Raw genomic sequence first — 22,661 nt, 5'->3', positions numbered from 1 at the left:
GCATGTCAAATACATGTATCAATTTGTAATATCATCGTCTGTTAAACCTACATTTTGTTTAATTTATTAGTATCTACTATGATTTTAGCAACTTTATTTGAAATAAATGTGAAAAAAAACTAGCCATTTTCAATGCTTTTATTTTCAAAATTGAATAGTAGAAAAAAAAGTAGAATAGGAATTAAACGCACTCATATCTCATAATAACCACTATGCAATATTCTTGGATTGTACCAACCTAAAAAAAATGCTTCGAATACCTTCCGATGCTATATGCGAAAAAAACTTCGAATAATTTACATTAAATATAATTTTTAAATCGTTAAATATGAATTAAACGGTTGAATAATTTCAATTATATATTTTTTTATTAAACACTAATACACAATTCGGCAATCTAAAATCATGCAAAGTAAATTTTGCCGCTCATATTATTCATTAAGCAGTTGGCGGCATTGTAAGCGTATAAAGCAGAACGCATACATAGAATATTGTATCTTGCCTATGAAAATGATGTATTATAACCTTTTTCAACATGGCGTTCTTTCGCTTGGCTATATTGAATCATTTTAGCACGTGTGTAAAAGTGCCAAAGTAATTTTTTTGAAAAATGTTAGTATTTCATCGAATTTATTGATAAAAACCATTAAATTATTGAAATAAACAGTTTATTTTTCATTTTTGGTGTATTTTGTTGAAAAAAATTGTGAAAATTTCTGTGAATTTGAAAATATAAAGTCCATTTCGAACTATCGGCATAGAATTCAGATTTAAAAGCACCTTTGAACATTATAACACGGCATTGAATGGAGTCGTCACGCCATTAGAGTCTGAAACATATTTATTAATACGAGCCGAAAATTACGTTTTGCATTCCGGGAAACAATTCAAATTGCTTTTATTCTAAAACTATCCATTAAAATAATATGAGAAAAATTTACATCAGAAAAAAAGAATAATTTCATTCCATTATGTGCATATATATAGTATGATGAGTAATCGTAGAATATTCGTTGTATTTGTATATACAGACATTTTATTTATTTTGAGATAAATCGAAATATTTTCTTTGATAATTAATCAATAATCACTCTTCTTTCATCATATCCATTTCGAGTGATTCATGTGATGCACGTAAAGCCCTTTGCATTCATGCATTCGTCACAAACTTTCGTTTTGAGCTATAACATATTGTTCCACGTTAAGGTTATGTTCATTCAATTGTAATTGGCTGTATATTACCATTACTGGACATATTATATATACGCTCAAACATTCAAAGTATATACCATCATCTTCGTTTACGCCTTCACTGCGTACATCACTATATTATAGCCTTCATACAATCTGATTGTATATGCTCACAAGTGCAACTTTATATTATATAGTAAATACGTATAAAAATATATATAATTCATTAACTGAACGATAGCAACTCTCGTCTAATTGTTGAAATTCAATGCATTTAAACAAAAACGATTAATAGCTGATTGAATAATCCATTACATTTCATTCGATTGTCTGAGTAGGGGTGACGAAGAATACAAAAATGGACCAGCTGGCTTGGAAACTGAGGGTATGATTGAAAGCAACTGGAATGAAGTCGTCGACAATTTTGATGACATGAACCTTAAGGAAGAATTACTTCGTGGCATTTACGCTTATGGTTTCGAGCGTCCTTCGGCTATTCAGCAACGCGCAATTTTGCCATGCATCAAGGAGCATGATGTAATTGCTCAAGCGCAATCGGGTAGGTACAAAGTTATTTTAGAAGAAGAAAAAAAAAAACAGGCAAAAATGGACTTAACTTCTTTTTTTCAATGAATTGTATTAACGAACTGCGTGTAAAAATCATTTGTTAGATGTTCATTAATAAGGTGCTTACACACATTTTCAGGTACTGGAAAAACGGCAACATTTTCCATTTCAATTTTGCAACGAATTGACACCAACTTGCGTGAATGCCAAGCTCTCATTTTGGCACCCACTCGGGAATTGGCAACTCAAATCCAAAAAGTTGTCATCAATTTGGGCGAATTTTTGAAAGCCGAATGTTCAGCGTGCATCGGTGGTACCAACGTACGTGAAGACATGCGGAAATTAGATTCAGGCGCTCATGTGGTCGTTGGAACACCTGGCCGTGTTTTTGATTTAATTAATCGTAAAGTGTTGCGTACGAACTACATCAAAATGTTCGTGCTTGACGAAGCCGATGAAATGTTGTCACGTGGTTTCAAGGACCAAATTCATGATGTCTTCAAGACTCTTCCATCGGACGTTCAAGTCGTACTTCTGTCGGCCACCATGCCAACCGATGTATTGGAAGTGAGCAAGAGTTTCATGCGAAACCCAGCTCGTATCCTGGTCAAAAAGGAAGAATTGACACTTGAAGGTATCAAGCAGTTCTACGTCAATGTGAAACATGAGGAATGGAAAGTTGGTACCTTGTGCGACATCTACGAAACGCTATCGGTGACTCAGGCTGTCATTTTCTGCAATACACGCCGTAAGGTCGATCAATTGACAGAAGATTTGACTAGCAAACACTTTACGGTATCATCATTGCACGGAGATATGGATCAACGTGAACGTGAATTGATCATGAAGCAATTCCGCAGTGGTTCATCGCGAGTTTTGATAACTACTGACATTTTGGCTCGTGGCATTGACGTTCAACAAATTTCTTTAGTTATCAATTACGATTTACCATCGAATCGGGAGAACTACATCCACAGGTATGATTGATTTGAAGCGTTCGAGACAAAAAAACGTTATCATTATTATTATTGACATTTAAAAATCCTCCTTTTATTTGCCAACAGAATTGGTCGCGGTGGTCGATTTGGTCGTAAAGGTGTAGCCATCAACTTCATCACTGACGATGACAAGCGTGCACTCAATGACATTGAACAATTTTACAACACCACCATTGAAGAAATGCCGGCTGATGTCGTAAATCTTTTGTAAAAAAAACATACAATCAAACAAACAAGAAAAAAACAAACAAAAAAACCGAAAGTAAATTAAAAGCATATTTTGAGGATGATCAACGGCGATAATTTGCCATCAAAATGTCTACTAAACAACTCAAAAAAATACAAAAGAGGAACACCATCAAGCATCAATTTTGAACATCTTATTCAATTGACACTAACTAAAGAAAATAAGAAAAATTCAAATAAAAACGGAAAAAGATTCGTAAAATAAAACGGTGGTGTTTGTTTGTTTTTATTTCTTTCATGATTCCAAGTAAGCTTAATTTGACAGTAAACTACGACATCGTATATTCAAAACAAAGAATCTAAATTAAGAATTCATCAACAGTCGCAAACTTCTTTATTACAATAAATTTTAAAATAAAATAGCTATGTAATTATAACACTTTTGTAACACATTGATTCTAGAATAAATAAATGATTGATTGATTTACTGTTTGAACAATAGGTCACATATGTGCATTATATAGACGAAATATTAAAATTATAAATATGTCAAGTATGCGTTCTTTTCCCTTCATTGATGGCTTAGTCAAAACCCGAATAGGTAAGTAAACGCAAGGAAGCTGTAATATGTAGCAAAATCGAAAGAAAAAACACCACTAAAGTTCATTGAAAAGTTAGTCTTTATTAACTGAAAAGCTATCGCACAAAATTATCAAGATCAAAGTTGGCATAAGAACAAAATTCATTTGCTAGATTTCTTTCGTGGCCAGGACGAAATTCACATTGATTCAATTCTAGAAAGGTTTTAATCCAACCTGCGGCTGTTTGTCCCGAGCACATAATAATCTTTGAATCTTCTTTCTTCAAACGCTTAACTATATTTGCTATAGGTTCAATGCATTCTTGTGATAAAAATGGTGGATCTGCGATTAAGATATCAAAGTGATTTTCGTAATCTTTCAAAGAGGTTTCGTTTCTCTCTTTGTCCTTGTAATCATAGAACACGAAATCATCACCGAACACAGAAAACCTGTTGTCAAATTCAAACAGACGGACTACACCATTTGGATGAACAGCCTTAACGGATTTGTAAAGCGACGGGCAAGAAAGTAAAGCAATTTTGATTTGTGATGAAGGTGTACTCTGATGGCGATGAAGAATTAACTTCGAACATACTTCTGACAACAAACGTATCGTATTCTCATCGTACCAGAATTGAGACAATTGCTGCAATAGATACAATTCATTACATTTTATGAATCTTCAATGAATTATATATAAAATTATCCTACCCAATCTTCTTCGAAATTGCTGTGATCTGTTTCCATAGATTCCTGCATACTTTTGCTGCGTAAAAATTCATTAAGAATAGCTAAAGTATCAGATGGCAATTCGATACGATCGTCATCAGCGACTTCGTCGGCCTTTTTCACGCTATTTTCCAACTCCATTATTCCAAGTCAAAGCTTTTAACAGATGGTTTGAAATGCAACATCCACAAATGTCTTCTAAACACATTTTTTTTGGAATGTCATTCAGTATATACAAACTGGCGTGATGCGCAAGTCGTCGTGATCGTGTCTATCACGCAATACAGGGTGTACCCATCTCCGTGGTCAAATGTAAAATGTAAATTGGTTTTGGATTTTATGCTTTAAAGTAGGAGTTAATCACTGTTCTACTTTTTTCATCAACAAAATTATTTTTCCTTATTCAAACTTTGATTCAATGCCAATTGAATGTCAGGTATTCATTACAGTGGCCTTAATACGCAATGGACTACGTTTTTGTAGGAATAATCGATATTTATCTTCAACAATTATCTCTATCCTATGCTCAATATTATTACTAGGGCCTTGCAGTATTTCTTGTCCTTAACAAAAAATTACTGCGATAAAGCAAAGTGATACCTAGTAGAACCAGTTTTTTTTTAATTTTTTCATTACAACCACGAATTATATAAGCTATTTTTGCGAAAATGGTCACTATTTTCTTTGGCGGGAAATCGAACATTAAAAAAATCATTTAAATACAATGCGAAACTGTTAAAGACGATTGTTATTATTAAAAATAATCAAGCAAGTCAATTATGCATATCGTGATGATTAGAAGTCGCAACGGAAGCCCGATCTAATCACTGATGATGGGAGAGCTAAAAAGATGGCCTTTTTATCAATTCCAGCGGGAATTTTGAGAATCCATATCTGTTCATCAGGGATCTTTACTGGTTGTGTGTGTACAATGCAACTCCTATACTATAGTTTTTCCGTACTGTTTTAAACCAAAAAAAGGAGAAGACATAATTTTGACTGCACAAAAGAACGGGTGTGTATATAAGTATGTATTTATACTGAAAAAAATTAATTTGAAATGAAAATACTAGGTTTGGAATAAAAGTGGATTTTGTGTCTTTTATTATTACGGTTCGTTTCTTTTTATTACATTTCAGTAACCTTATTTTATTTTCTGATTTTCCCATAGGTAAAGCGTCTTTGGTTCAATTTCAATAGAACTTTAAATATTTCTTATATCTGTATAAACAATTTCCTAGGACATAGTGTTTATAAACCTGGATACTAATTCCCAAATATTTATAATTTATATAGTGAAGAGTGATTGTGTGCCTCGGAAGTATTACCTTATCTCTATTTTATACAATTTGATTAAAATCAATCTGTATGGCATCAATTTTGAAACCATTCGTAGATAAATGTCCAAATGAATCGATTTAATCGAAAGAACTCACTTTGTACTTAGTAACATTGTTACTTATATTGAACAACCAAAAATCAAATATGTTTTCTTCAATATAGCTTTAAAACAATGATATATTTGTTAATTTTTACCCTTAAAATCGCACATGAGGTCCCTGCGGATGGACGCATTTTTTTCCGAATATTTTCTCATATATATACAGCGCCGTGCAAAAGTTTGAGTACGACTATAAAATCCATATTTCAATGTCTTTTTGTCCCATTCAACCCAAATAAGGGTTTTAATCTGAGAGCCTATTGAAATTCAGACTGAATGAAACATTTTGAGGACAACATTTGGCCGGCCTTTGGCCATTTTTGGCCATTAATAAATGGCGACCAAAAATGAGTTTTCTAACGGGCCAACGGATCAAAAAGTAATGTACATCACTGGAAAGGTCTTGAAAAATAGATTTCATTTTTGGCCTCAAACATCAAAATCGGCCGGTATTTGGCCAAGATATGGCCGTTGGAAAATGGTAAAATGAAACGGCCAATTTTTTCAAACGGCCGTTTCTTGGCCATGTTATATGTTGTTTAAAAGGTCTTGAGGAGTGCATGTGAATTCTGGTGTGAAACGTTCAAATTGTTGGCCATTTGGCCAAGATATGGCCGTTTGAAAAAATTGGCCGTTTCATTTTTGAAACATTGGCCATATCTTGGCCAAATGCCGGCCGATTCTGATGTTTGAGGCCAAAAATGAAATCTATTTTTCAAGACCTTTCCAGTGATGTACATTACTTTTTGATCCTTTGGCCCGTTAAAAAACTCATTTTTGGTCGCCATTTATTAATGGCCAAAAATGGCCAAAGGCCGGCCAAATGTTGTCCTCAAAATGTTTCATTCAGTCTGAATTTCAATAGGCTCTCAGATTAAAACCCTTATTTGGGTTGAATGGGACAAAAAGACATTGAAATATGGATTTTATAGTCGTACTCAAACTTTTGCACGGCACTGTAAATATATGTATTTGAATTAGATATACATATACGGTTTATTCACTGAACGTCTGTTTACAAATAAAATCCGTATTGGATATTATATTGTATAGAGGGTCATAAAATCATAGAAAAGTAATAAATGATATAAGTGAGTGAAAACGATATATCTTTCACGACTCGTTTTTTTATAAAAGAGGTCAGTTTTGTGTCCATTTCTTCGAATTTTTTAAAATAGGCGAGGTCGGTCGAGTGTCCGGCATCAATTTTAGACAGATTGCAGCCAGAAACTCCATGATATGTATTCCAAGTTCGACTTTTTTAATTTAGCATGGTGTTAAACTATGTTCAATACGATTTCATCCGGATTTCCAAAAAATGCATCAGGGGCCTCACTTGAGATTCTATGAAAGTATTTTAACCTGAGATTTCAAAGGTTAATTAAATAGTAACGATATAGTAAATTATAGTTAATGAAAATGTATATATCAAATAAAAATGGAAAAAATAGAATAAAGCCATGGCTTAAAAGGCCAATAAACTTCCAAGTGTGTCCTTTGTTTTCTTTTATCATTGCCTTCAGTTTAGTTTTACAAAATGATTCAGAACTAATGTCGTTTACAAACTTTGAATTTAAGTGAGTAGACACCTTTTTCAAATCATTTTGTAATAAAAGCGATTGAATGCAAGTATGGGGCTAATTTTTTCAAAACAAAAATCGAGATATTAACGCCTTAATATTATGTTTCGATACGAAAAATCCGGGCCATAGACTTTTTGTTCAACTTGAGATGGAAAATAACACGCGTTACGATAATGAAATTTCTTTCACTTCCTAATCTGTGTACTGTATTATGAACACTATTGGAATTAATCGTTAATTATTAATTTTCCCTGAATTCTAACTTAAGTTTTCTGGCCAATTCCGTTTATAACTATACCAAGGATTTTAGCAATTCATTTGTTTAAATTATTTTAAAACTTCTAAAATCACTGATACGCCAACAGTAGACATTGTGAACATTTGAGTATTGAATTAAATCTCCCTTTTGATATGATTTTTTTGGCTCAATTTTTGCACGATGAAATTGAATCGCCGATATGGAAGCCTTTGAACCGATACATGTCGAAAGAAATATTCTGGTATTGTAGTCTCAGCATCAAAGTGTATATGAGAATCCACTATACACAATGGCATGGTTTTGGTACCACATAGAAATGAATGTATTTAAGAATCGAAGGAATTTTGATTTCCTTATCATGTTTTAAAGGAATCAGATAGAGTATTTCTTCGGATTTTCCGAACACGGATATCTTGTCGTCGATTTGATTTTATCGATGAATATGTTATAAACTATAGTGCTCGCTTCATTCGAATTATCTTCTTTTTGCAATTACCCTTCCTTTGACGTATCAATGTGCAGTGAACCGTACATAGAGTGATCAGTTGAATTGGAAGTGTACCAAACGTAAATGGGTGACAATCCCAATACTTGCTTCGCTTACAAGTAAATTTTTTCAACGGTCGCAGCTTATTCCGCAGGTGATCTATGTGGGATGGTACCGATTCATTGGAATACAACACGTTTGATTTGAAAAAGTCACAAAATATTCCAAAAGTACAAATAAATCAACATAGTATTTACGCAAAAAGACGAGGTCCGATTTAACAATGAAAATGATTAATTTAATCCCACTGCTGTTGTCGAAGAGATTTTCAACGTAAAATGATTAGCAGAACAGAATACTTTGATTTTAAAAATAATATATTCAACAATTAGTTATAACGCAGAGCTTTGATTTGCTTACACATCCATAGCCATGAGAGCGTATGCTGTACGCGGCACATTCTTCTTTCAGTACAGCACACACGTGTGCAGGGGGGGGGGGGTATTCCGGTTTTACCCCCCATCTAGGATTCCAAAATGTGGACCCCCCAGCGATTTGGAAAATTTGACACTAGATATAATCGATTTTCAGAAGTGAGGACCTTTTTTTTAGGTCTTCATTTTTTTTTCACGCCCATTTATAAATTTGCAGACCCCCCCCATATCATTTTACCCCCCCTAGAATTTTTGACCTTGCACACGTCTGGTACAGCATAGAATATGTATGGGGCAGTTTTAAAAAATATATCTTCCAATTCTATTCATCTAACTGGAATGTGACATTTGAGTTTGACTTTTTTCTATTTCGTTCATCCAGAACATTGGTATTAACATTTGCAAATGTGTTTTCATCAAACATGTCGCTGATCTGTTCACGGTCTAAGAAAAATGATATACTGACATCAGATCCAGAAGATTTCAATTCATAAGCAGACGGGCGTCGCAGTGGGACTGAAAGGGAGGCGTTTTCTTTCATTTCACTATTGGTTCCTATGAAATCTAATATGTTCGATATACTGGTATCTGATACGCTTGTACGAATTGCTGGGACGGATAACATGTTGGATGACTGGGCTATCGTTAGATTTTCGTTGGCTATTAAGTCCACTTCGTCATTTTCTTCGTCTGCATACTCTTCAATATTTAAAATTGGCACAAAATCATCATTGGCAATATCATTGATGCAGGAAGATGTGGCTCCCATCCGCCACCCATGCAGCTCTGATGAGTTCAAATTCATAAGCCCATTGTCCTGTAAAACACAAACAAGAAGCAGAATTGTTTAATTCCAACAAATAATTGGGCATATTTCAATTTTAAAACTCACTCCAATTGAGCCGTTGTCACAATTTGATTTTGAATCGCTGTCTGATCCTTCATCTTCAGAAATGGCTGGTTCATCATCTAGCATGAACTTCTTTTCTGAACTCGATTCTGCGTCATATAGTAGATCTGCTCGACTTATACTGTTCTTCTTGGATTTCTCACTTAATTCAAATACTTTTTCCACATCGCCTAAACGTTGGATCATATCGGGATAAATGCTAGAATACTTCCGTTGCTTTGATACTTTATGCGATGGTTGAATTGAATTAGATAATTTCATAGTAACTCGTGCTATTGCGAATAACAACATTATTGTGCCAGCCACAAACAAACCGTATTGACCAACATCAACGAGTACGGGCAAAATGTTGAGATAAATGTTGAACCTATTCTTCAATGACTCCGGGAGTTTTTCCAGGGTCTGAAAAAAAAGAAAATGTTGCAAAATACTTCATGTAAGATTGAGTCAATGGTTTCAAGTTGTGACATAACATCTTAATTAAAGAAAAGTACATCACAAAGCAGATAATTCGGTTTTAGAAAAATATAGCTTACAATATCAAACCACAGCATTGGGATGACAATATTCGAAAACTGCTCCACATTAGCCATATTGCTCACGTCGCGCATAGCCATATTTATTTGAAATTTCACACTGAGCTCCAAGGGCATCCCAGATGTCTGAAATGAAAAAAATGTCGAAGTGTTAGTAGAACACTTGAAAGTGGATCATACCCAAATAAGTTGGGATAAGGTTTGTTTGAAATTCAATTGAAAGTTTATCTAGAACAAGCTCGAACCATTTACACATCTTGGTTACTACATACTGTAAATAATGACTTACGAAACACATGAAATGAAAAATCAAACAAATATTATTTAATTGATTTCCTGAACAGATATATATGTATATACATTATGCATATTCAGAACAAAATGTAATAAATACTCACCGGTTGTACATAAAAATAAGTTTCATGCTGACTTCGATTGGGTTTCATTCCCATTACGTGTTCACCCACTCTTTCATCCGTATCAAGGAAGTGGGGATAACTCAAAGCAATTGGAAAGCCATAATAGCATGGACTAATGTCGAGTAATCCTGCTGGAAGACAGTAGCCTATATCAAAAGACGAAAAAATATTTAGAAAAGGGTAAAAAAACTATTTCATCAATTTTACTCTTAAATTTCAATAAAAGCAGATATTTTCAAGTATGTGGATTTTTCGGTCCAATTAAATCAGTCGTTGTAAATATCGTAGAATAAAGGTGGAAATAAACACACTTGTCTATACACATTTTCCTTTCTGGTTTAGAAAAAAAATATTGGTGAAGGCCAAGGCAAGCGACACACTGTTATAAGCGCTAATAGTGTTCAGTTCATACACGTAAGAATGAGAAAGTAAGATTTAATTGTTCGCATACTTTGCAAATACGTACATGTGCATAATTTGTTTATTTTTATAGACTTCGATTAATACCTTTCAGACGTCAATACCGGTTATTTAATATTTATTGAGGAATAATCGAAATATAATGTTTATACTTCATTGTACAGTTTTTATCTAAGTTGGAAATACTACTTGCATTTTATTCTATGACCGCGTATGAATCACTTTGCTGGTGCGAAAAATATACAGTATTAGATAAACATATATTATACATACCTTCACGACAAAAGCATTTGTTTCTTTCATCAACAAAACCATTATCCATAGCATTTGCCTCGAACTTGTATTTGTATGCTTCAAGATCTGATTTAATTGTAGCATTATCGACTCGCACCTACAGTGACATTTCATTCGTATAATACACGTTAAAAATTGTTTTAAAATAAAAGTAATTCTTCCATAGAATATATTGATTTGAACGAAATGTAATTCAAGCCTTCATGCCTCTTTTTGTAGTGACAAAAAAAATAACGAATATAGTGTAGCCGAATTCCACTCTCAAGTCTAGGATCAACAAATCAATCCACTATCCAGCAAGATAGATAATTTAAAACATTCGCTGAAACTTGAATCGATGTGAAGCCATATCCATTAATTCAGATGAAATATTATAATGATTGAACATTAAAATTCAAAGAAGCGGACGTTCAAAGTTCATATATAGTAAAAAAATGTATATCATTTTTGAATACGTAAAAATTTAAATCAAACGGAATAAATGATTCCATAAAAATTGACCTTTACCCACATTTGCATTTTTTCGCTTATAACTCAACTCACATCGTAGTTGATACACGGAAAAATTAAAATGGGGAATTCTTGACACAAAATAATTGTAAGGTTTGTCATGTGATAAAAATTCAATCAATAACGTTACCGTACTGCAAAACAGCTCATTTTCTCACTTGGCAACAGTTTGATAGCAACCCATTTGAAGAAAAGACCTTTGGAATTCGAAATGCACGAAATTTATCACAAAAATGTTGAAAATTCGAAAAGGAGTTTAAGAAAAAAGATTTCTTAGGTACACGATTGTCACTCCCAGTATCCACATGTACATAGTACATACGTATACTTTCTTATTTATGTGTATAACTGTGAAAAGCCTACATGAAATTTTTCGGAGATGCTAATAAAAACACAAAACGTGCAAAATTTATGTAAATTTATAGCTGCGATTTTTTCCAGTTTGTTGGTTAATTTGCCGTGTGAATCATTTTTCGGTTCATGTGAGCAACAAGTTTGGCAGGTTGATTTGCGTTTAAAATACGTATGAGGGTCTGACTACAATGAAAATAAGAAACAAGATAAAAACGCAAAATTGTATTTGTGATAAATGCCACATATTTTCGATTGTCCGCTGGAAGATTATATGTTTTCGGTTATTCGATCGGTACCACATACATATTCCAGCAATTTTAGCCTCTTATTCGACTGCAGCAGATCTTGTTTTGAATTTTACCTCACACTTATATTGTGAACTTTGTTTCTACCTTGACTGTGTGTTATATGTTATATGCTGCATTTCAAAGTCTATGTAAGGAGTTTTTTTCTTCAAATCAAAAGGAATTTAAAACTTTCCTTGGAACATACTACGGCCTAATGAAACATTCAAATGAATTTGGTTTTTTTTTCTGTATTCAAAGTTGTCGTATCGAAATCTGTAGAAGTAGGTTTTATCATCCCTACGTATTGAATCCAAATTAAATATTTGTGTTCGAGTGAATCTGCACGTAGTCACCACAGGTTTTGAACGAAAACATAAAAACAAAACTTCTTTTTATAATTAGTTTGTAAAACCGCTTCTCGATGGAGTATGCAGTCTATAGGGATCTTAATATTTTTGTTTACGTTGTTTATCGTTTACTTTTTTTGTCACGTATGCGAAAGACTGGATTCTACATTTGAATGGAATTTATCTTTCGTATACTAACAGTGAAGATGCTTATTCTCAATTCATTTTATCTTATTTCATTTTATTCGACTTGGTTCATTCAAGTTACCAACCAAATTTATAAAATTTATTTATTTATTCTTACCAATCTTTGTGGTCGGCACATACTTTTCCTAAAGAATAACAGCTCCTCATCTGGCTTTATGAAACTTTTGAATTTTGTTCCATCACTAGCACCATTGATTTTATTACAGTGTTCATTTTCCCATTGTTTCAAGTATTTGGAACCCATAAATGTATCATAGAGGCCCGAAATGCTCGGATCTGTTTCTCCAGTATAGAAAGTTTCGAAATCCCCAACAAAATCATACATCTATAGGAAAATTTTAATATTTATCGGGTCATCTTCAGAAGGAATATGATTCTTGTGTAGTTAGCATATCTAAATCGTAAAAACTTACCCGATCAATTAGGCCCACTTTATCGAAATATATCCAATCAGGTAGGAACTGATTGCCTAATGTTGTAAGGGGACTTTCATATCCAAACATAAATTCTCTGGCTGTAACATTTACTATGGATTGGCTGTTGGTTTGTCTTATTACCAAATTAATGGGTAGTCGTAAGAAATAATTTTTTTCCGATGCCACTTGAGCAATACTCTGAAATGAAAACAAACATAACCGTATTCTGGTTAGATATCTTCAATAGATCTTCCTCCGATAATATTGATCCCTGCAGTAAATAATTTGAATTAAAAATAAATAATAATGATGATAGAATTATATAAGTTATTAAACGCTAGGGGAATATCACGCTTAAATTATTTCAAATATTTCAAAAAAATCCAATTTATCTCTGAGAATCTGTCGTATGAAATATGGTGGATATTTGTGAATACGGCGGAATATTTTGGATTTTTGTGATTATGAATGATATTTAAATGTATTTATTTAGATTTAATGCAAAAAATCTCAAATATCTCCAAAATCCACAAAAATCTGATTTATTTATTCGAAATATTCGAAAATATGTCATGCAATTGATGTTTATTTCAAATATCTCAAATATCTCACAAGATTCAGGAGCGTGATATTCCCCTAGATTAAACGTTCAGTCTAAACTGACAGAGTTATTTATTCCAAAAAAACTTCGAACGGTGACTTGACGCTTGCCAACAAATACGACAGCAGACGATGTTAAGCATTGCACTATGCACACGTATTCACTTGCTCTCTTAGCAACGTTGGCAGCCAGTAGCTGCTGAGTACAGTAAGAAAAAGTTGTAAGTGTGCATTTTCTCAATGAAACGAACGTAATTTAACGAACCCAAAAGTATACAAGTTCAAAGCAAGTGAGTTCAGTATATTTTGAGTTCGCCAAACTTTTGTCGCAGAAATGTTCGTGAACATAAAAACAGTCTTCGTTTACACCTTACGTGCACCAATGCCTAATTTAAGGAATTTCGAATTTTGACAATATGCGATTGCTTCGAAAATTGTGGCAATTGTAGAATGAAACAGACAACTTTATAAGAAAACTGGGACTATCTAGTCTAAGGTTCAAGACAATAAACCGATGGCTTCATCTACCAAGTCTTCCAAATCGTAATAAATCTATCTGCAGTTATGATTTGTTGTTGTAATCATTACTGCAGATGGATTCATTACGATTTGGGAGACTTGGTAGATGAAGCCATCGGTTTATTGTCTTGAATCTTAGACTAGATAGTCCCAGTTTTCTTATGGAGTTGTCTGTTTCATTCTACAATTGCCACAATCTTCAAAGCAATCGAATATTGTCAAAATTCGAAATTCCTTAAATTAGGCATTGACGTGCACAATAACAGCTAGTCAATTAGGGAATGAATGCTATTGTGTTGAATAACATGTGACTAACCGGAAATTCCCCACAAAAGAAGTGCACGCAGTCGCAAATATTCCGTTGAATATTTGCATCTCTTAACGTGACACTTAATATATTCAGTATACTGTATCGAATTATTATGCATTGATGAATCATCTGTAGGGTTGTGTAGCCCAAGCTTTCCGACAGTACTCTGTATGTGCCTCACCATATACTTAATTACATCTTTGGAAATGATTTTGTTGTAATTTATTTATTGGACAGGTTTTAACAATCAAACATGACTTGAATTTGACGAATAAAACGGCATAAAAAGAACTCAAAGTTCGTTCAATAACAGTTTATTACTTTTTTGGTGATTTGTGACAATTCTTCCCAAATGGAGACGATTCACGATGACAGAAAAAGGGGTCATAGAAAGCAAAATTTAACAAACACGTGATCGAATGTTTTTTGTTGTCAATAATTTTACATGAAGTATGGGATGGCATTCTTTTTCAATTTCGATCTCAAAATCTTTCATTAAAATCAATTGATCTATCCATTTGGGATAATATGTATAATCCGCATCAACTTTTCAAAGTTAAAAATCATTCACAAATATATTAATTTGTAAATTTCTAACATTTTCTGTTTTGATACGAACTGATTGAATGTTAGAACATTGAAATATATATAATATTTAAGTTCAACAAACCATAACAATTATACTCTGTTTGGTCTACAGATGTACAAACATATACAAGAAACCATATTTTTTCTGTTTTCATATTTTTTGTTTACCTGTGTTTACTTGTTTTGACTTACAAATATGTCCCAATGAAAAAAAAAGAAAGAAAACGAACTTCGAAGCATTCTCATTATTCTTCAACTACCTAAATAATTACGTAATACTTATGTAGCACATGTACTATAATATATGTTGTATTGAAATTGGGAATTGATTACGATTTTTCTGTTAACGTATTTTTTTGACGATAAACGCATGACAAATATTTTGTCTTGGGGATATCGAAATGAATATACGAAATAAATCAATACTTTCCGCATCTGAACTGTTGAAACCATAAATTCCGTCCACATTTCAACTAAGTAGAAAAGCAAACAAAAGGTAAAAGCACATACTTTTCGTTTGGAAACGTAAAATTAATGTTTTCAAACGATTTTTAATTAAAGTGCGTTATACACACGTTGTTACTGTTTTTGATTGGACTAGAAATAGAAAATACAACAAATCATTTCTAGAAAGAAAATTACTTGAAAGTGATTATGGTTGAAAGTCAAGGCCTGCACTTCAGAGTGTGACATTTCATAAGAATGAAATCCATGAGCATGACATTCAATGGATTACTCGAGCGATTTATTGTTTTTAGTCAAGTCAGACACCTTAGTAATTACTAATTACCTTCTCGCGTTATCCATGAATTATCAATAATGAAACTCATACTGACAAAACAAGGTTGCCAACTCTATAATTTTGTTTCGTAAATTCAATTATCCACTCACAATTTTTGTTTCAATATTGATACGCAGTAGTCGAAAAATTCAATGCGAACATCATTTGCTCAGATGTTGATGATAATAAGTTTATAGAAATTTGACATAACAAATTTATCAAAATTTTCACCAAATATTACATTCATGTCATGTTAGCTACTTACCAGAAGTGCAATATTCGGTAGAATGAATACGTCCTCTTCTCTATTTCCCATCGATCGTTCTTCATCCCAAATTAAGGGATGCTTTGGAATAGACGAAACAGTTCCGTTATTATTAAATGTGACATCACTGTGAGATAATGCCTCTCTATGAATCGAAGAATGTTGTAGATGTTATTTATTAAATGTTTGAAACCAGTGTATACGATCCATTTATGGTGCATAGTTATCAACACAATGGACAATTGAAACAATTGAAAAATATCGGTAGACCATAAAAGTTTACAAACCTGTAGACGTATGGTCCGACTTCCTCAAGTTTCATTTTTTCATTCCCACTAAGAAAAGCTTCACTATTTGTTATATTCCACAAATAAATTTTGATATAGATATCAACTGGTGGAGTTTTCCTTTAGAAGAGATAGATTTCAGATTTCTTAATCTAGTAAATCTAGATAGATTTCGTATAAAATTGATCCTTACCATAGTGAAAATATCTCACCGCCCTCACCGAAGATCAGTTTCTGAAATTGATAAAAATTAAAGAAAATCAGAAATTTTGACAAAACATCAAATTTATCGCTTCATTACTAAATTGAACATGTGAATTTGTATAATCGAAAAAACATGTCCGAAAATTACTGTTTTACTTTTCAACAATTGAAAATATTTGAACAACACATATCACATAAAAAGTTTCATAGGAAATTTGATTTATACTTCGAAGAATATAAGTCTATGAGCATATATTTGGCATAATTTAAAAAAATATTGATTAGATAGAATCATTTTCGGATGACTTCTTGTGGGATTTCATCATATCTTATTCACATGGGAGAGAATTGATTACTTTTCGATGAATATTCATTTTAGTGTAAACGGTATACATCCCGATGTTCCAAAAAAAAATTTGCTAAAATTCCGCTTGAGTTTGTTAGTTGGGGCCGTAGGAACATGAACAAAAATGCAAATTTGCCGTAATTCAACTTTTAAACGGCTGGTAATTCTGTAATTTCGTCGTTAAGTTATATCTTGGCGAGATGAGAAACATTACAAAACGTCTCATCGGAATGGTAGATTTGGATATGTACATTGTACAGACCACGTTTGTTGAGAGCAATATTTCAAGAAACGAATGCCGTGAGTCGGTTCGCATTTCATTGCAAATTCTTTCAGAGTTGATTTCATTTAACCCAAATTCAAGTCTGAACCTCTACTTTGACGGCCACGGCAAAAAAGGCTACACACTCGCAAAATTCTGTTCTCAAAATTGGCAAAAACAGCGTCTGGAATATGCTATAAACGAGGAGTGCGGGAGTAATGATAATATACAGTCATATACAGTTATCGGGGCATACCTGAGTTTGATAAGAAATTCGTCGATAAAGTCGATCAAGTCGGGTATAAGTTAATAGTCAAAAAATTCGTTGGGAAAGTTCAAAAATTCTTCGGGAAATTGAAAAAAAAAATCTAAAATTCCCGACAAATATCTCGATTTTCCCGACTTGTGTAAAATGACTTGTACAAGTAAAATGACTTAAAATAAAATCGAGATCGGCATAGATAGAATTCCAATAGACTTCCTTCAGGGTACTTAAATCTTTAATTTTTCCTTGCTAAAACTTCTTTTACTTCAATGGAAGAAATATAATAGTGATGCTGCGGGAATCAACTAAGTTCCAGAATAGTACCAAGAAATCGGAGGCTGAAAAGTATTTTGGAAATTGAAATACCTCGTTTATGTGCTATCTACAGCAAGTAGTTGCAACGTCCATTCTTATTGGTTAAGATGATTATGACAGCTGACACCAGTTTGCGCTCAACTTGCACGGGGCCATATATGCTTCCAGTTGTGTATGGTGTGTGGTGTGAATTGGACGCAAATTTCGGCTCACATCACCAACATGGCGCATACATGGCTGTACACTGTACACCTGGTTTACTTCTTTTTTTTCATGGAGACATTCGCAATGAGCTCTTTGCGCTTAGTACATGTCTGTATTTCTGTGAATGTGTGTGCTGCAATGCTTCGCACAGCAACTCAAAGAAAATACGTCATTTTCTGATGAAAATAATTTCAACATTTAAACTCTGTTTTGAATTCTTGTGAGTGCAAATTCGAAATTGATTTGAATTTTTTTTATGATACCAAAACAAATGTACATTTTTCACACACTAAACAGAAAGGTGTAGTCTTTATAATTGATCTGGGATTGCGATCGATTTTATTCAGAAGAATATTTCGTAATTCTACGGAATTCTTACACAGAAAATCCACCTTTCAGATTTCGCCAAAAAAAAATCTTAAAAAGTCATCTATATTTTCGGTTCAATATCTTGTTCGAGATATTTTTGTAACCTCATTTTAGTAAGGCGTAGCATTCATTTCTTTCGAAAAAAAATCATTCAACATTTTTAGTTGTTATGATATTCCAAACTATTGCAAAGTTTTCTGTAGAAACAGAAAGTATTCTGCTTAAAATGTGAAATCGTCACAGAAGAAAAGGAATTTTCTAACGTTTTATTTTTTCTGTGATACTTACCCATCTGAAAATCGCATCATACGGCTGAAGCAGAAATATTGCGATGGATGTACCAATAGCACAAAGTCCCGCAGCCAGTAGTAGAAATGCACCTGAAAGATCAAATGAAATCCATTTCAAAATAGTTTATATAATATCTCTGCTTAAGCTGAGCTAAGCTTATATGTGAAACTTTTCAAATCACTGCAATCGAATTTTTTAAATTAATGTTTAGAATTTTCTCGATTTATTGAAAGACTATAAGGTATTTTAGTGTATGTCGTTTTCTGTTAGCAATGGAATCAACAAGGTGATAAATAGTTGTTTATTCTACAGTCTGGTCAAATAGACATCGCCAGTCTAATTTTTCTCATTTTCTTTTTTTTTCACATTTCAATCTCGTTTGAACATAAAAAAATACGTAAGACCTTGTTGAACATTTTTCAATTGAAAGTTACGGAATATATTACGGTAAACGTGCAATCTAAAGAAAAATCGAGAAAGAAAATGCAAGCTTTTTTTGAAGTGTAAACAAAACTTGTTGTAAACTTGTCATTTTTTGTTTGTATATTAAAAAAATTCAGCAAGTAGAGCAAAATATTTCCATGTGTCAATGAACGTGACGAAAAAAATAGTTGCATAGTTGGCTTAGATCATTATGCACATTATTATTAAATGTCCAGTATTATATGTGATATTGATTTAAGCGTATGTGTTGAAAACAGAATTCTACAAATTTCATTTCCATAATTCGTACATTTTCCTTAGATCGGGGATAAAAGTCTTTAGATGAAACCTTTCACTTTTTCAATCTTCATATAAAATTTGAGTCGTACTTCGAAAATCCATGTTCCCAACAGATTCAACAATCTGAAATCGTGTGAGGCAAACTATGAATAATGTTGTTGAAATCAAAATCATTTTCACTCCATTTTGCTAGTAGATACTTAAGTGTTTCAAAGTTCAATATAGAGTAATAATAACTGAAATAAATTCAATTTCACCTTTTCTCACGCTTGGTTCTTCCAATTGTGAATCTTTTGTATTTCAGATTTTCTCTTTGCATAAAAACTTGTAAACATAATAGTATATTGGAAGAAAGAAGACAAAACGAGAGAAAAATAGTAATTAACGCATGCACGTTAAGTTCATTGTTCCGAATGCAATGTTCGAAGATTGTTACAAATATTATAATTCCTGAATAAATTTGAAGAAATTTCCATTTTTCCCATCAATACTTTGTAAGTCTTATACATGCTCAGGGGTTAATGCTTTGATTAACAAATAATTTTTGGCGTATGAGCAGTGAGCACAAATGAACACATCATCTAAAATGTGTTTCCCATAAATTTAATTAAAGTGATTTTAAAAACTATAACTACGTAGGTTTAAGTTTATTTAACATAAAATTTGGATTCGAAAACTAAATTCATTTCAATCAGTCAAAAGAAATAAAAGCATATATTTGTTTGTATGTATGTATATCTTTTATCTTTAAAATTAGGTTTGGAAGAAAACATTTGACTTTGACCTAAAAAACCATGAAAAAATGAGAAATCAGCGAATGCACTGTTACAAATTGAGCGTCTGCGTCAAAGAGAAACAGAGAGGACCAAATAAATGAAATGCATATAAATAGTGAAAAGCAGCTCTTTTATTGCCCACTCGAAAAAAAAAATCTGGTTTTTGTATGGCCCATCTTAACGTTACCTGCTCACATTTGCTATACAATTGCGACTATCTATGCGCATATTCAATGGTCATTGTTTGGACAGTTATCTAATTTAGATGTTAAACTTGGCTGTCCATTTCATTGAAAGAGAAAAAAGAGGAGAAATAAACATGATACAAAACATGTTATGTAACTTGGATAATTAATAAACGGTCAGTAACTTAAAAGCACACGGTTTTTTCTTTCAATTTTGATGACCGCCTTTTTTACAATTCGAAGATTGGGTTGCAATACGTATGGATCATTGGCATCTAGCAATATTGGTTCGTATATGTAAAAGATTTACAGAAACCGCATACCAAATTCGAACGCGAAAGTGACTTACTGAGTTTTGTAAAAATCTGATCAATTTGGGTTTGGTTAACCATGGTTACTAGTGTTGGTACAATAAATATTTTGTTGCTCAATTACAGTGAGTTGAGTGTTATGTGATTTTAAGAAAGCAGATATACGTTGCAGTAGAAACAGCATCTGCGCTGCTGTAAATTTGGGCCATTATTGCGTTTTTACAATTATTTCTCATTTAATGAACCAATTCGGATTCAATACATCACAATGAGAAACGTTGCAAAATGTTTTTTATGATTCCAACAAAAAGTTTTTCCATGTTTTAAAGCAATTGAAAATGTTTTTTTCGTTAATAATGCCATGACATGGACATACATCATTTATTTACGAAAATTTATTTTCTGCAGAAAAAAAACTAATCTCTTGATATTTAAATTTAAAGAAAAAACTTGAACACACATACACGAATCACATAAGTTATTCAATGTGGTTTTGAACCTTATCCAAATCCGACCAATAACCATCCTTATAACATTTAAACTTTAACTTCAACTTGTAGGCTAATTATATTGAGAAGGCTTACATTTTGGATAACGTTTTCCACCTTTGCGTTGGCTGAAGAACGAATCAACAATCGTAAATCCCTGTTTTAATGATCGACTAGCTTGTAAACTTTTTTTTCGTTGTCGATGATTGAAGTCAATCTGTTGTAAATATTGCAAATTTTCCTCGGCCATATTGTTGTTATTTGCATTTGGCTGCGGACTTGCATCACTAATATTAACGGCGCTATAACGTCGATCGAACAATTTGAATAAATCACGCATTTTCGATTGAATTCTCAGTTCCTTTGTGATCGCACAGAAATTTTAATATAAAACTTTTCGACGTTATTCACTTTATGCAAAATGATATCACAATTGTAGTAATACGACTTATGTAAAATATTTGAAACATAAATATTGATTTTACTCATTAGAAATATTCAATTCGTTCGAATTGGTTCACAATGATTTATCAAATCTTCGTATCATTCTGAACTCGTAAAATATTTGCTTATGCAGAAAATATGTTGAATATTTTATTTTCCAAGTTGGGCGTTGGTTTCTTTAGGTAAATAATAAATATTTTTTCATATTTATTTATATAACATATAAGAAAAGAATTTTATCACATATCATTCACTTTATATAAGTAATAATTTCATTGAAATCTTTCGTCTTTCGTCCATTCGGGTGTTTGCTGCAGTTATATTTTTTCTTCAAAGTCTCATGATGCAAAAGTATAGATTGAAACAATTTTTTTTATAGCACATTACAAATTTGAATATCATCTAGCTAACTGACAAATAATCATATTGTATCGATTCCCGTAACATTCACTTGATCATTACGGTGCGTGATCGAAAGTGAAGCAACTCTAACTTAAACATCTGTTTTGCTACACAATCAGTTTTTGAATGAATCCAACGTACGGAAATATCGAAACGGTAAGTTCGAAACAGAAAACTCTGACGCATTTTGACGCATGAGATTTCAACTAACACTACCAAATAAGAGAAGTGTATTAAATCTCGTGCGATCGTCAGCTCTTATTAGTATATAATACGCACGTATGTTTCAACTAAACTTGTTGAACACACGTTATCGTTAAAAGTCATATGTAGGTCCATGTGAATGCATACATGAGGAAAAATCACAACAGGTCGCGCTATAAATGTGTGTGAAATTAAATAATGCGAAACAGGTTCACACGCTGTTAGATGTTTTATTAAATATGCAGCCAATAGTGGATGGTGGTGTTGGAGATTTGGACAGTGTACTGTTCATCAAATTAGCTATCGATTTATTTCTGAATACAGTCAGTCAAAAAAGTATTCGGCCACTTGAATTTTTTTTTTATT

General features: G+C 32.6%; 3 protein-coding genes across 3 annotated transcripts; 1 reads left to right on the top strand and 2 right to left on the bottom strand.

Moving 5' to 3' along the window:
* Nucleotides 1–517: 517 nt before the first annotated feature.
* On the top strand, nucleotides 518–3,443 carry LOC129570170 (eukaryotic initiation factor 4A-like). Its single transcript, XM_055449660.1, has 4 exons — nucleotides 518–612; nucleotides 1,530–1,750; nucleotides 1,898–2,735; nucleotides 2,823–3,443. Coding segments are annotated over exons 1-4 (1,206 nt in total). The 5' UTR covers nucleotides 518–610; the 3' UTR covers nucleotides 2,968–3,443.
* A 161-nt stretch (nucleotides 3,444–3,604) lies between these two features.
* LOC129570171 (protein-lysine N-methyltransferase CG9154) lies at nucleotides 3,605–4,491 on the bottom strand. The gene is made up of 2 exons (XM_055449661.1): nucleotides 4,235–4,491; nucleotides 3,605–4,169 (listed from the first exon to the last, which is right to left on the bottom strand). The coding sequence occupies exons 1-2, from the start codon at nucleotides 4,391–4,393 to the stop codon at nucleotides 3,639–3,641; spliced, it is 690 nt and encodes a 229-aa protein (XP_055305636.1). The 5' UTR covers nucleotides 4,394–4,491; the 3' UTR covers nucleotides 3,605–3,638.
* A 3,807-nt stretch (nucleotides 4,492–8,298) lies between these two features.
* On the bottom strand, nucleotides 8,299–22,225 carry LOC129570169 (scavenger receptor class B member 1). Its single transcript, XM_055449659.1, has 12 exons — nucleotides 21,342–22,225; nucleotides 18,760–18,851; nucleotides 16,700–16,740; nucleotides 16,507–16,626; nucleotides 16,220–16,364; nucleotides 13,154–13,354; nucleotides 12,838–13,065; nucleotides 11,015–11,132; nucleotides 10,301–10,467; nucleotides 9,903–10,028; nucleotides 9,349–9,768; nucleotides 8,299–9,273 (listed from the first exon to the last, which is right to left on the bottom strand). The coding sequence occupies exons 1-12, from the start codon at nucleotides 21,583–21,585 to the stop codon at nucleotides 8,779–8,781; spliced, it is 2,397 nt and encodes a 798-aa protein (XP_055305634.1). The 5' UTR covers nucleotides 21,586–22,225; the 3' UTR covers nucleotides 8,299–8,778.
* Between the last annotated feature and the right edge of the window lie 436 nt (nucleotides 22,226–22,661).

This window comes from Sitodiplosis mosellana, unplaced genomic scaffold, assembly GCF_009176505.1.
Source record: "Sitodiplosis mosellana isolate CC-2019 unplaced genomic scaffold, AAFC_SMos_1.0 Smas_scaffold_47, whole genome shotgun sequence".
Classification (NCBI taxonomy): domain Eukaryota; kingdom Metazoa; phylum Arthropoda; class Insecta; order Diptera; family Cecidomyiidae; genus Sitodiplosis; species Sitodiplosis mosellana.
The sequence above is the reverse complement of the archived record's forward strand: the minus strand, read 5'-3'. Positions and strand labels throughout refer to the sequence as shown.

Excerpts from the sequence above, each read along its gene's own strand:
- LOC129570170 (XM_055449660.1), top strand. Across the intron at positions 1,751-1,897 it reads AATTGCTCAAGCGCAATCGG|GTACTGGAAAAACGGCAACA; the intron begins GTAGGTACAAAG and ends ACACATTTTCAG. Across the intron at positions 2,736-2,822 it reads CGGGAGAACTACATCCACAG|AATTGGTCGCGGTGGTCGAT; the intron begins GTATGATTGATT and ends ATTTGCCAACAG.
- LOC129570171 (XM_055449661.1), bottom strand. The coding sequence starts at position 4,393 with ATGGAGTTGGAAAATAGCGTGAAAAAGGCCGACGAAGTCGCTGATGAC. Across the intron at positions 4,170-4,234 it reads GCAATTTCGAAGAAGATTGG|CAATTGTCTCAATTCTGGTA; the intron begins GTAGGATAATTT and ends TATCTATTGCAG.
- LOC129570169 (XM_055449659.1), bottom strand. The coding sequence starts at position 21,585 with ATGCGTGATTTATTCAAATTGTTCGATCGACGTTATAGCGCCGTTAAT. Across the intron at positions 16,741-18,759 it reads ATGATGCGATTTTCAGATGG|AAACTGATCTTCGGTGAGGG; the intron begins GTAAGTATCACA and ends TATCAATTTCAG. Across the intron at positions 10,468-11,014 it reads CAAATGCTTTTGTCGTGAAG|GCTACTGTCTTCCAGCAGGA; the intron begins GTATGTATAATA and ends CTTTTGATATAG.